This window comes from Amblyomma mixtum, chromosome 4 (assembly GCF_055824585.1).
Source record: "Amblyomma mixtum isolate Tamu chromosome 4, ASM5582458v1, whole genome shotgun sequence".
NCBI lineage: Eukaryota > Metazoa > Arthropoda > Arachnida > Ixodida > Ixodidae > Amblyomma > Amblyomma mixtum.
In genome coordinates this window covers 112727389-112742146 of record NC_143015.1, presented here as the reverse complement: position 1 = coordinate 112742146, position 14758 = coordinate 112727389, and the positions used below count along the sequence as shown (strand labels likewise).

Sequence of the window (14758 nt, the reverse complement as noted above, 5' to 3'; positions counted from 1 at the left end):
GTGCCTAAATGGTATTAGGTTCTTCAAGCACGTTTCTCGAAACAAATTATTCTCTTTAACGAAGCCGCACGTAGCGAGCATCTCATAGCCGGGCCACACCGGGAACGCTGTGATATGGAATGCTGTAACATGAATTTCTGGTACCTTGACTCCTCCTGTTTTCGCCGCTACCTACCCTTAGGTGCTTATTGGCGTTATAGTCTTTCGAACTTTTATCGTGTTAGTCAATTAAAACGCAGCAACTCTATCGATTGCACAGTAAAAGTAATTCTAAGCAATGTCGGTGCACGTTGAAGAACCTCAGGTGGTCGAAATTTCCGGAGCGCTCCACCACAGCGTCCCTCATGGCCTGAGTCCCTTTGGGGCGTTAAACCCACATAAAACATTAAACAGAACGCACATGAAAAATCTATAACTCCATCTTATCTTTACTACAACTCCATCCTACCTTTTTTTTGGCCTTATTCAGGCAACAGTTACTCAGTGTTTCGCTAGCTCTAGCGTCCATCACGGATTCGACATTGGTTTTTTATGGTTTATGGTGGTTTTAACATCCCAAAGCAACTCGGGCAATGAGGGACGCCGCAGTGAAGGGCTCCGGAAATTTCGACTAATTGGGGCTCTAACGTGCCCTGTCACCGCACAGTACACGGGCCTCTAGAATTTCGCCTCCAACGAAATTCGACCTGCTGCAGCCGGTATCGAACCCGCGTCTTTCAGAGCTTCGGTTCCTCTGGCGTTTCGTTAGCCCTGGCGTCCGTCATTGCTTCGGCATTGGCTTTTTATGGTTTAGGAGGGTTTTAACATTCCAAAGCAACTCGTGGTATGAGAGACGCCGTAACGAAAGGCTCCGGAAATTTCGACCACCTGGTTTTATCGCTCACTGACATCGCACACTACACGAGCCTCTATAAATTCACATCCATCGAAAGACTACCGGTGCGGCCGGGATCTAACCCGAGTCCTTCAGGGCTTCGACATTGGCATTCAAGCGGCACTGCCGTTCGCGGGGTGTTCCGTTAGACCACGCATCTGTCATGGCTTCGAAATTGGCTTTTTATGGTTTATGGGAGTTTTAAATGCCAAATCAGCTCGGCCTATGAGGGACGCCGTAGTGAAGGGCTCCAAAAATTCCGACTAATTGGGGCTGTAACGTGCCCTGACACCGCACAGTACACGGGCCTCTAGAATTTCGCCTCCAACGAAATTCGACCTGCTGCAGCCGGTATCGAACCCGCATCTTTCAGAGCTTCGACATTGACGTCCAAGCGGAGTTTCTGTTCCTCTGGCGTTTCATTAGCCCTGGCGTCCGTCATTGCTTCGCATTGACTTTTTATGGTTTAGGAGTGTTTTAACATTCTAAAGCAATTCGTGGTATGAGAGACGCCGTAACGAAAGGCTCCGGAAATTTCGACCACCTGGTTTTCTCGCTCAGTGTCACAAAATTCGGCGCATTTTAGAAACAAAGAAAAAACCGCCGCGCGCACGACGTCTCGCCGGCGCGAGCCCAACGGGAGAGAGGGAAAGCCCCCGCCGAGCGCGTGCCTCTCTCTCCCCTCCACCACCGCTCAACGCCACGGCGTGCGCCGAAGGAATGAGTCATCCACGCCGATTTCTCTAGAACGTGCGAGTCGTTTCTACTGTTAACCGGGGGAAGAGGGGGAAGCCTTGCGTGCGCTAAGACATTTCCCCCTCCTCTGCACTCGGACATCGGCGGCACCGCCACGATGGCGCCACGCTAGAACACGCTGGAACCTTCGCGAAACGACTCCTGACTTTAACCAATGAGGACGCGCGGCCGGCGAGAGAAAGGAAGGGAAACTACACGGGAGATGCTGCGTGTATGTGCGCGCCTACTTTGGCGCGTAGAACAAACAGACTTGAGAGCGAGCCTATAAAAGAAGGACGCTGAAAGCTATCAGTCAGTCCGGACCGCCGTTTAAGCTTCATCGAAGCGCGCCCGTTCGACTCCCGGGAAAACACCACTCGGCCAGCATCGGACCAACGAGGCAACGTTCGCCAGTCTGCGGGACGGCATCTTCGTGGAACTCGGGTTGTCGGACTGCCGCAGTGCCCGGTGAACAAATTGTGTTTTGTTTGTTTACCTCTCTCTCGTGTGTTAGTGCACTTCAGGTGCAATATTGCCTTTGTATTGCATTCTCTCTCGAGTTTAACTTTGCACGTGTTGCATTGTTCAATTAATCACTTTGTATGTGTCTGTACTAGTGATTGTGAAACCGTCTGTATCATCTCAATTGCTGTATAAACTTTGTTATTGTTTGTGAACTTTTGGCTCCGACCCATTCTCTATGGCTTGCGACCAGCGAAAGCTGGGCACCGAACGCCCAAAAACCTCTTGTCACTTGGTAGCTGGTCTCCGCTGAGTTTGCCACGCTGAGTCGAGGGCATCTCCTTTGAGTCCGAGACCGCTACCCCCACACGCTCTAAGGGTGTCTGGGAGCTTCCCACGTAAACGTGCGCGAAGTGTAGGTGACACTCAGTGACATCGCACACTACACGAGCCTCTATAAATTCACATCCATCGAAAGACTACCGGTGCGGCCGGGATCTAACCCTAGTCTTTCTGGGCTTCGACATTGGCGTTCAAGCGGCACTGGCGTTCGCGGGGTGTTCCGTTAGACCACGCATCTGTCATGGCTTCGAAATTGGCTTTTTATGGTTTATGGGAGTTTTAAATGCCAAATCAGCTCGGTCTATGAGGGACGCCGTAGTGAAGGGCTCCGAAAATTTCGACCACCCGGTTTCTTTTAACGTCCACTGACATGGCGATGTACACGGACCTCTAGAATTTCGCGTCTATCGAAAGTCTACCGCTGCGGCGGGGATGTAACCCGCGTCTTTCGCGGTAACGGAGGGGGAGAAAGCTGCCGTAGCTCTAGCGGCGGCCGAAGGTTGCCGTAGGAACAAGTCTTTGATAATCCTGACAGACTCCAAAGCAGCATGCAGGAACTACATACAGGGCAAAATAAGCAAGGAAGCGCTGAAGATCCTCCTCGAAGCAAAGCTTCCAAATAAGACCTTAAGACACAGGATTTTCTGGATACCGGCACACACCGGGATAGAGGGTAACTCGAGGGTAGACAGCCTAGTTCGCGAGATCACGAGCCGAGCAGGGCAGTCGGAAACCCTGGAGGACCCCATGACGGTGGAACCAACGTATGCAGAAATATTAAACTATCACAGAGGGCGGAGATTCAAATACCCACCACCGCACACATCATTAACACAGCACGAGGCGGTCTGCTGGCGGAGACTGCAAGCAGGGACTTTCCACAATTTATACATACTACATAAGATGTTCCCTACACAATACAGGGACACATGTCCGTGGTGCGGAGCAACCCCCACGCTATATCACATCACATGGGAATGCGAACGTAACAGAACATTTCACAAGCTAAATGACCCGAATGCGGAACAATGGGAGGGCCTGCTGACCAGCAGCGAGCTCACGGCCCAAAGGGCACTGGTGCAGCACGCCTGCGAAGCAGCAAGACTCAGCGGTGCCCTGGAATAGGGGCGCCGACCTTGTGAAGAGGCCGAAGACATGAAGACATCGGCCCACCGCTAAAACCTGATTTTTGGAGCATTAAATGTTTTTCACTCACTCGGGGTTCGACTTTGGCGTCCGAGCGGCGTTGGCGTTCTACCAGCATTTCGTTTGCATGTGGACTGCGTTCCCTCGTTCTAGCCGTCTCCAACTTTCTTTGACGCTTTGTGTACCACTTTGGGATCGTCAAACGCTCGCTCACGTTGATATTGCAAGCGGCGTTGACGGTCCAGCTCAGACCTGGAGGCCCAGTGGGCCCTGGTCCAGAGAGCAAGGGCAGCGGCGGCGGCCAATGGCGTCCCGGAATAGGGACTGCCACCTAACGCAACGACCATCCCCACTTCCCTTTCCAAATTAATTACAGTGTTGCAATAAATGTTTTCTCCTCCGCCTCTTCCTCTTCGTCAAGACGCGCCCTTCGCTCATCGACACTGAAATGATTAGACGGCCCCTCATAGCCTCAGTTGCTTTGGGACGTTAAACCCCCATAAACCGTCAATGATGAGATGGTACTGCCTCACTGTTCAGGTGTCCTGATAAATCTTCCCGTACATTTCTTGGCACTTTCTTTTTCATCCATCGCTTTTGTCTGAGCGTGCGGGCCAAGCGACTCCTTGAGCGGCCGACTGACTGTTTTCATGTTCTCAAAAAAGCGCTTTCCGAAACGTTTACCATTGCCTGGCTCCGAGGAAAATTGTAAAAAAAAGCGAAAAAAAAAACTGCTGGCGATTTAACATTACTAAGCACAAAATATTGAGCGAAAGCAGGCTTTTGCAGATGGACACCAACGCCACGTGCTGTACAGGGTTGGCCAAAAGTTCCCAGGCCACAGGGTCTGCTTTCCAGCAGTATATTGAGGCAGCTGTGGCGCCCACGAAGCTCAAATGAGCTGTAGAGGGTAGTAGTAGCGTAGTTTTGACTCCCGGGAACCTTGATAGCTTTATCGGCATCTTAGGTGCCAGGATATAGCGATGAAAAGCGGACCCTATGACCTGGAAACGTTTGACCAGCTCTGTACATGAAAGCGAGATTGAGGTGCCCATTGACCCAGGGAGCCAGTTGTGTGCCGTTTATTTCCTGAGAACAAAAAAAAAATTCAGGGGGCACTTTGACTGTCTAAAGTGCGTAGAGCCGAAAGCGTTCTCCGCACCACTTTGCTTATGTGAAACTGGTGACCGCACCACTGGATGACATCACACATAATGACGAATTAATAACAAATTACTAATTAATGGTAAATTACTGATTAATGACTCAGCACTAATTTACAGGTGATTAATGACGCTTAAGCTTCGCCTTTAAGAGTGGAACGCGACAGCTTGTTGTAGCGCTGCCAGGGAGTCCACGGAGGGCCGCCATCCATTCGGCACGGTGCCTTGCCCTTTGAACGCAACGCTTTTTGAGGAAAGGGAATGGCGCAGTAATTCTCTGTCATCTCGGTGGACACCTTAACCACACCGTACAGGAAGGGAGGAAGTGGCAGTGAAAGAAGAGGGGCCGTAATGGAGAAACTGAAAATTGTATTTGAGGAAAGGAAATTACGCAGTAACTGAATTACATATCTCGGTGGACACCCGTCAAAACGCGGACACATCTGTCGACACGGCTGCCGACACGGACGCAGACACGGCATCAACACGGATTGCTAACGACAGCATGAGGCATTAAAGGCTTTCGCCTTAAAATGAACGGGCTCTATAACATTAACGCCAACACCAATGAACCCAATGAACGCCGGCGGCCCACTTCTTTTGTTTGGTTTGGTTTTCAGGAAAGGAAACCGCAAAGTAACCGTCACATCTTGATGGACACCTGAACCATGCCGTAAGGGAAGGGATAAAAGAAAAGGAAGAAAGAGGAAATTGAAAAGTGGTTTTTGAGGAAAGGAAATGGCCCAGTATCTGTCCTACATCTCGTTGACCGCGGCGGGAATCTGCCACTCCGTGAATTGGCAGCATGGTGATGAGTATCGCCCTACGCCGTTGGTTGGAAGGGGTCCTCTGGCAGGAAAACGCCGCTGTGGTCTTTAGTTGTGTTCGAATATAGTGCTAATTGTACCCTTAATAGAGATCACACGTATATAAAGTGAAAGTTTTGTTATATTAGCTTTTGCAATGTGATTACTTATGTGGCAGCAAGTACACTTTTAGCTACTTAAGCAAACAAAACGCAAAAAAGACACAGACCAGAAGAGCACAAAGACAGGCGCCGAGCACAAGGACAGTTTTAGCTTAGATGCGTCAACAGTAAAGACAGGTCATCGGTCATAAAGCAGCTGTGACCTGCGAATTTCGGGCCCCCAGGCAACTTGCGCAGACAACTAGACTCGTCTACTTAGTGGCTACTGCCAGGGTCTGGCCCTAGTCTAGTTTATTTCAGTTCTTTATACAGCAGCCATTACTGATGATGATAACTGTGCTGGTAATTTGATCACTCAGGAGGCGCCACCTAGCAGCGCAACATGGTTGTAGCGAGCTGCCCACCCAGATGGATGCCCACGTACAGTAGTGTCCAGTGCAGCCGGCGACCAATCGACGTGCGCCGAGGCGACGGAGGTTTCGACCCAGGATGCCAGTAAGGCCACATGACTTGTGACTTCTGTTACGATGGACGTGGCTAGCTGTCTCCTTGAAGCCTGGGTTTGTGCCCGATAGTATCAGTAGGGGCCTTCCACACCGAAGGATCTCTGCCATCCCGCTACTGCAGAATTGTTTCTGTGCGGCTCTGTTCGATCCTTTCCTGTAATTTACACTAGAGAAAACGGGTTCGATGGCGTGATGTCTGCCTTTTGATTGAGGTTAACTGCAAAAACACCGTCGAGGGATCGAATCCCAGTCGTGGATATTTATTTCACCTCTTTGCAATTAGTTTCGCCTTGCCAGGCACGAAATATTGTGCTGGATGAGTTTTTTTCCAGGTGAAGATCAATGCCACGTACCTGAAAGCGCGACTGAGGTTGACCCATGGAACGAGCTATGAGCGTCTTCAACTTTTTGAGGCGTTCCTCATAGCCTCAGTCACTTTGGGACGTTAAACCTCATAAACCAAACTAACTTCTTCATACAGAAGAGATGCGAATGGGACGAGAACAAGAAGGAACGTAAAGCCGCAAGACAGGCGCCTGTCCTGTTGCTTTACGTTCCTTCTTGTGCTCGTCCCATTCGCGCCTTTTCTGTTTGAAACATGGCTACGGACCAACTAGCCCAAACCAAAGTACTTCTACAAACAACTTTTTCATCCTGAGTGTCAATATCCCCAAAGTACGCCAGCGGCCTATGCTCCAGTGCCCTGTTTCTGCAGCAATGTTTTCAACCCCATAGTGTATGGCTGTGTAGCGCCGGGTTTCTGCCACAACGCATGATGCGCACACCTCCCTGTCACTACCGCCACATGGCTCAAACTTGCGAATGTTAGTTTCATAACAGTATTAGTGGATGAACACGACGATGTGCAATGCACAGCGCGAGAGAGCGTGTTGCGGTTTAACACGAGCAGTGTGAGGATGCGGCGGTATAGCCTATAGTGCTCTCGCGCGGCGGCCTGCGAAGCAGATCGGTTCGCGCCGTCGCGGGATCGAACCCCAGTCATGTATATTTATTTCATCCCTTTACAATTAGTTTAAAACTTTCACTTCGCACAAAACGACAAACACTGCAAGCATACAATCACCGGAAGATCTTCCTCGGTGTTGACCCATCGGAATAGTGTTTCCGCCCCAAAAATGCCCGTCCGCTGTGTGACCCCAAAGCCCGTTTTGAAACGCCAGGCGGTGTAAGTTTAACCCGAACCGTTCACTGCTACAGCCCATATGCCCATATGCGGCCCCCGCAACGTCGCTATCCCGTACCGTATGCCTAATCTTATTCAGCCGATTCCGTCCCTCAGATTCCTCCTCGCAGCGGCGCAAGGGGAATGTCGCGTGCAGCATCGAGAGACAGCTCCGTCTTGCTCACCTGCGCACCAGCCGACGTCCGCCCAAGGTTCCAGCAGAGCAACAGTGAGGTAGCGTACCACATCCTCGTACTTGAAGTACGACTCAAGTCGTACATTCTTTGACAAATTTTTTGAGTATTGGAAGATTGTAAGGTACCGATATGGTCAATTCTTCTTATATATTGCAAAGTTCTTCGTTGTAGTGTTTCCATCGCTGGCATCGAGCTTTTAAGACTGCTATAGAAAACCAGTGGGAAACGCTTTTGACGGCAGCAGAAATGTTAAAGGGGCTCTAATAAAGTTACGGTATGCATGGGATGTTAAAAGACGCCGCTTCCCGAATATCCTCTTGACAATATTTCCTTGTTTTTTTGTTGTGCTGTGGTCAAAGTTTAAATCTCAGCGTCTTCGCGCCTTTCCCTTTCCTCTTGTCACGGTTCGCACGCTGCAAGGTGTACGCACCTGCTCCTGCCCCGTACCGCCGAGGGCGGAGCTTCCTGAGCCGCTGTAGCTACGCAGCATATTGGCTTAAGCCGTGGTAGCTGCCAGACGCCTGAAATAATCGTAACCAATAGACATATCTGAAGAGGTTTTACGCAGGATCGTGCATGCGACGGAGGAGGGTGCGAGCATGAAATAGTGGCCCGAAAAGGGCGCGCCAAACTCTCGCGCGAGATTTTGGGTTCTCGGCTGCCTGTAGAAGCGTATTATTTGGCTCAGATGTTCAAGAGAACACAATGCAGTTGTTATGTGGGTTGGTGTGATCTCCTCGGAAGGTGTCTCAGAACCAATTTAGTAGAAAAAAAGAATGCAAACCTGCCGACGCGAGATCTACGGATATATTGATTGTTATTGCGAAATCTTGCAATATATGAAAAATTGCGGTCATAAACTCTTTCCCGTTCAAAAATGCTTCTTGTCCAGAATAGTGGGGTAAGTATCTTCGTCTCTTCTAAAAGGAATAAAACAAAATGTGAGCCTGTCATGTTGACACGAAAGGTCTTTGTAAATAACTGCGCTGTTGGGGGCGCTTAGAAATCACAAATGATCGTATGGCATTCGTCAAGCACTGAATATAGACATGTGCGATGGATGCTTTCACCTTTGGCAAAAATAACCGACCGACGGCGACTCTGCATTCGAGAACGTAGAGCACGCTAAAGAACCTCAGGTGGTCGAAATCTCCGGAGCCCTCCACTACGGCGTCTCTCATAGCCTTAGTCGCTTTGGGACGTTAAACCCCATAAACCAAGCCAAACCAACTTAATCTCGCCCAAGTTAAGGCAAACCCTCATCCGCACCATTCCAGACATTGTGGTCCTTAGGGATACTGTAGCGGCTCAACTATAGAGACTAGTGGCACAAACAACATTGCCTGGTTAATATTGGCCAAACCAGTATTCCAAGGTCAAACCTTCACTTTATAAGTTTGGAGAACCAGTGGATAATCAATGGCAGACCCATGGTCAAGCAATTGGACAGGCCAAGAGTCAAGCGATTGGCCAGGTCAAGGGTCACAGTTAAGCCGGGGACGTCAAGGTCACGTCAAGGTCAACCAAAAGCTGGTCACGGGATCGACTTTGGGCTCGCCGAGGAGCCTAAACGCCGAGTTTACCTGATAGGGCGTAACGTCGCGCCATCTTTACCCGAGCAGATGACGGAAGGAGTGCCGGCGCGACTAGGAATAAAATTAGTGGGTGCTTCAGTTTTGGTTAACCGAGTGAGAAGCGATAGCTTCACGATGGTATAGCCTGGAAAGTACCAAAGAGGCTCTCAGCGAAAAGCATAACAAGACTTCGCCAGGCTAAACCAACGCGAAGGTATTCTCACCGCGTATTCTCACTCGGTTTAACCAAAGCTAAACCACCGTTACTTTTTGTAGTGACAGCTACACTATGCCAGCCACTTCGCCTTATCAGCATAGTCGCACTTGAGCCGTGGTTGCACCTCAGCCATGGTCGCACCTCGGTGGACACCCGAATCGCACTTTACAGGAAGGGAGGAAGTGTGAGTGAAACAAGAGAAATTAGAGAGTTTTAGTATTGCGGGTTTTGCGTAATTGCGTGCATAGCGGAATAGCGGGTCCAGAGTGCGCATGCGCAGAACGCTAACGGGGAAATAGCGTTAGCGTACGCACGCAATTATCAGAATTGTGCGTTGCGGCAGTTGCGGCTTTTGCGCCCTTAGCGTGGAAACATGGCGGCGTCCTTACAAGCGACAGCCGCCCGCTTCATCCGATTCAGCAGCTCTTACGATTCCGGTCGGCAGGTTTAATGGCAACTACTAGTGTTTTTTCTTTTCGCTATGACTTACCTCTCTTCGACGATAAAGTTTAAGCTGCAATTCAGCCCAGTTTTTGAGATACGATCTCGATTCTGGAGCGCGCAAGCCTAATGGAACCTCAAGCTGCACTGCTACCGTCTGCAACGGTCCGAAACGCAGCATAAACCTAGCAAAAACGTTTGGAACGAGACAAAAATAGATTTGGAGGTTTTTCGCCGTGTTTTATGGACTTAAATTATGTAAAGAGAGTTTATATTAAATTTATAAAAGTTTTTTTGAGCATTAGACGTCATGTGATGGCAAAAATTCTTGCTCCGACGGCTTGTAGTTAACACTGCCTTTACTAGATGGCGCCACTGTTTTACGTTTTTATTTCATTTTATTTCAATTTCGGGGTCATTTTGCAGACGAAAATGAACGCTGCACTAATAATTCGTTTTAAAAACTTGGTAATATTATACTTTGGCAAGTTAGCGGCAATGTCGACCATTTTAGAAGGACCGTTCGCATCCATGTCAAACAGATGGCGTTTAGCGTTTTCAAAACGCTACACTAAAACTGTCTGTGGGGATAAGTTGCTTGCGGCACGCTAACGTGCTTTCCCTTAGGTCCGCTATCACGCTAACGCTATACTAAAATTCTCTAATGAAAATTGTTTTTGAGGAAAAGAAATAGTTACTTCAGTATCTCCCTCGCATATCTCGGTGGACACCCGTCATCTGTGTGTAGAGTAAGGGAGGAATAGAAGGGAGGAAAACTGCAATAGAATAGCTGCTTCATCATTTTCATTCACTACAGTGCATAAACAAGCCTTCCTGAAAAGCCGGAATAACGACGAATGTAGAAGCATCGATTATATGTATTGCAGTTTTTCTTGCCTCACGTGAACTATAACCCCTGTCTGACGTCACAGTCATCGTTCGGCTGTTGAAACCGAAAGAGCACGAGGAAGAAATTCGATTATAAATTATTTAGCGGTCGTAGGAGAAGACCACGTGGTAATCCGTGTATAATAATATCTTGCGCCTGATTAGAAAAAAAGAAAAGACGCATTCAAGCGTGCGTCGTCAGTGAGTGTTTGTAGCGCCAGAGGGTGCTGCGATGAACTCTAATGGGCCATCCCACGCCGACGGGCCAGCCACTGCACATTCCTTGCCGGAGTTCATGGAGCAGCACAGCAGCGTGAGCGTCAGCACCACCTCTGTCACCTCGCCGCCGGCTTCACCCCTGTCTCCTGGCTGGCGACTTCACCTCACAGATTTCGTCACACTACGGCCGTGGACGTACGTTCGTTGCTGGCGAGCAAAGGAAAGCCGGCTGCCTAACCTGCTGTTTTATTCGCGAAAAAGGGAACCCAATGGGCTCTGAAACTCCCCTGGACGTTCTGTTCGACATTTATAATACGTCCATCGGATGTCCAAGAGAGTTCCAATGCCCTCTAAGAAGTGTGGGTCGATTGGGAACTCTGTTTTTTTATAGAATGAGACCTAATTGTGACAATTCTAGGCGTGCTCGACTTAGCGCCAACGTAGAGCGCGGCGTGGTTCACCGAAATGACCAACTTTTCTATCGACAAGTCTTTAATCGGCAAGGAGCCGTCGCCGCGTATTCAAGCACAGTACACGTGCAGAGTTGGCTTAACCAAGTGCCGTCATTTTCTCAAGGAATACTTCCGAGAATCTCCTTTATCGTTTCGTAGGGGTGCTTGAGGGTCTATTATTAGCTGTTTTGCTATCGTCGTGTGAAAGTCGTCAGCAAAGCGGTTTCCAAAAATCAGATGATGTGCAGCAATGTCGGACAAACAATATGAAAATTGGAAAATTGTACGATACTTTTAAGAATATAGTGAAGGTCCATGCTTCTGATATGCGGCAAAATACTTCTTCTTAAGGGGTCACGGCAGCCCATTTTCGCGCATACCCTGGCCATTGCATTTAACTACCGACACGTTAAATTAGAAATCCCTGAGGTTTCAGTTATTTCTGTAAGCTAGATATTTTTACAATGAATTTTTTTTCGTTCCTGTCGCGAACTGCTAGCTCGTCTGGCAACCTCTGCTCTCTGACGTCACGAGGGCATGCCTCGCGTCGTCTGCTGCGCGCTGGTGGCTGCTTTGAGGTGCTTGCTTGCACACCGTGGATGGCGGTCGCTCAAAAAGTTTTTATTTGCTTAGTGAAATAAAATTCCTTTTTCTTGTTTTCTTTTCGGAAGCCTCCAGCTCAGTACGCGAGCTTAGTGATTCTTGAAAAAGCGTACTCGCTCGTGGCGCCCGTTTTCTGATTGTTGAGGAAACAAAAATCGATGCACCGCTGCTTTATGATTTAACCCCAGAAGCATGTTATTCATATAATACTCGTGTGGTCTATTTTGAGCAGTCGAGTGTTACCATATGTGAAAATTAAGCGGCAATTGCTGGCCATACCTTCGCCAATGTGCTCCATGAAGGGCGTGTAGCGTTCTTTCGCTGGCTGAAGTTGTTGCCCGCAGTTTGTGGGCTATGATTAAACTCAAGTTATAACAATGTGGCACTAGAGTAAGCTTGCGGCAGGAAAGGAGCAGAGGAAAATTGCCGAGTGCGATGGCTTCCCCGCTACATGTGTGCGTGTGCAAGTCGAACGCAGATTCTTTTTTGGGTCGTAGAACCCTCAAATAGTCGCCGCCATCTAAATGAGTTCCTCATGATAATAGTCCATCATTTAGCATCGTTTAGAATTGCTGGGTATGGTTTCGCTTAAACACGCTGGCTATTCTCGCTTGACTAATGCTTTCACAGAATGGAGTATGGAACAGGCTCAAAGCTTACGACGAAACGTGGCTGTTTATTGTTTTGGGGAAGAAATTTCTGCCCTCGCCGTTGCTGCACTCTATACATCGAAACTTGCTCCTGACTTTGGAAGGACCGCGGGTATACCTTCTGCCTGTTTGGCGTTGCGTGCAGCTAGTGACGTGCGTATCCATGGTCATCGCAGGGAGCACCGGAGTTTTGGATGCGGCGTCGTCAAGAGAAGCAGCCTGGAAACCGGCTTCTCTGCATGTGACTAGGCCGCCTCTGGCGGTAATCGCGGTGGATCTTTTGCGCTTCATGCTGCAAAACAGTAAGTGTGCTAAAGGCGTCGTTCTGGGCTGCGTATTAGGAATATCTGTCAAGTTTACGATGGGTGCTAGCTGATGAATAGGCTCGGAAGATGGGTTAAATATGACGGGATTAAATTGTTTCAGCGCCGATTCGGCGCAGCGACCATCTTGTCAGTGTATGGGAATGGCACAGCGAAGCACTTAGACCAACATCTATATTAACATAGATTGTACCGTATAACTCGATCTCACAGACCTAATCGGAGCAGATATAGCAGAGCAACAGTACAGAAAGATTTCGTTTGTGCAGTGGTGGTATTCGAGCACGCGTTCCAACTGCACTGGTACTGCTAATTAAATTTTTGTTTTTTAGGAGTCCGTGAATAAAGAGGTCTAGTCAGAGACTACATAGCTGCAAATTAGGCCCACGAATATAAATATACGCGTGGACTCCTTGCTTTCGCCGATCACTACGTGCCACTCCGCCGATGGCAGAGCAGCAAGCCGCCACGGGACTGGTTGAAAGGTTGGTCGACTCCTCCCACCGTCTGCGGGGAAGTAAAGAAAGAGGCCGAAGCCGGGAAGTTTAATCGGATTTGAATTAGGGAAACCGGCCGCACAGGGCTAATTGGAAGTTTCTAAGAACGCTCGGAACGCGTAGATCGAGTTCCGGCGGTAAAAACATGAGTTCAGATTGCTGTTCAGCGCAGCTTTAAGCAGCATCAGCAGCACACAAATATCAGACACACCACCGAAAGAGTTTCTTCGAGAAATTTTTTAATCGCGCATTAGAATAATGCGCTGCTTCTTCAGCGCTGTGTGTTCTCTGCCTGTGTCTGTTCCTCTCACCCGTCTACGTCACTGCTCCACTGTGGAATTCGCTCAAGACACGCATCTGTGGGAATGCAGTTTTCTCCAAATGGAAATTGAAAATTGTTTCTTGAGGAAAGGAAATAGCGTTGTATTTGAATCCCATTTCGGCGGACACCTGAACAAACATGCCTTAAGGTAAGGAATAAAGGCGGGAATGAGAGAAGAAAGGAAGAAAGAGGTTCTGTAGCGGAAATAATTTCGACCACATGTCGCACAGCACACAGGTGCCTTTTCGGTTCCCCCTCTATCGAAACGCGGCCACCAGGGTCGGGTTCGAACCGGGTTACTCCGGCTAGGAAGACGAGCGCCTTCTATTAATCGTCTAATGTGGTCTTATTTGCAGTTCGTGGTAGGTGCACATTACCGTCTGTGAAAACAGCTATCAGCTAACTAGCGTGCTAACGGGCAGGCTGGTTACTAATATTGAATTATCAACTTTTTAACAATCGCTATTAACTCCTTAATTATTGAAAGGTGTGTAGCCCCCCGTAAGTATTATCCCTAAGAGTTTTTAGAATTTAGAAAACGCGCTTACCTTCGGCGCTGTGACCCAACAAATTTTGCCTACATCGCGCTAAGATACACCCCATTTCGAGAAGCTTGCAGGCAAAACAACGTCTCCAGTGCACGCAACTCGTCGAAATGGCCAAAGTTTGTTGGATCACAGCGCAGAGCGTAACTGCATTAGAGAAATTCTAAAAACTGATATGGATATTGCTTACGGTGGGCTACACGCCTCTCATAAATTAGGCAGGCTAACGATAAAAGTTAAAAAGCTAACTAATCAATATCAGTTAATAAATCTGCTAGTTACCACGTCTGAGCTGTATTCTGATGTGCTAAACCCGTGACAATGTTATGCCGAAAAAAGCGCCATTATAACTCAAAAAGCCTACTTTTGAAAGTTGGGTAAAGTCTGACCTCATTGCTTAAGCAGATGTCTAAGAGCCTGCTCTTTAGTAGAATGCAACTTAACAGCAGCTCCTAACAATGGGCCGCGATCCACGGCATCCTGTATTGCTC

The 14758-nt window shown here is 48.6% G+C and overlaps 1 protein-coding gene across 1 annotated transcript in view; it reads left to right on the top strand.

Annotated features, from left to right (window-relative positions):
- Positions 1 to 6056: 6056 nt before the first annotated feature.
- The window catches only part of LOC149347910 (uncharacterized), a 37335-nt gene continuing 28633 nt past the window's right edge, over positions 6057 to 14758 (top strand). Inside the window, exons 1-2 of the mRNA XM_089587739.1 lie at positions 6057 to 6145; positions 12757 to 12882. Of these exons, the coding sequence (XP_089443865.1) occupies positions 12870 to 12882 (13 nt within the window). The 5' untranslated portion in view covers positions 6057 to 6145; positions 12757 to 12869. The remainder of the gene's footprint in view (positions 6146 to 12756; positions 12883 to 14758) is intronic.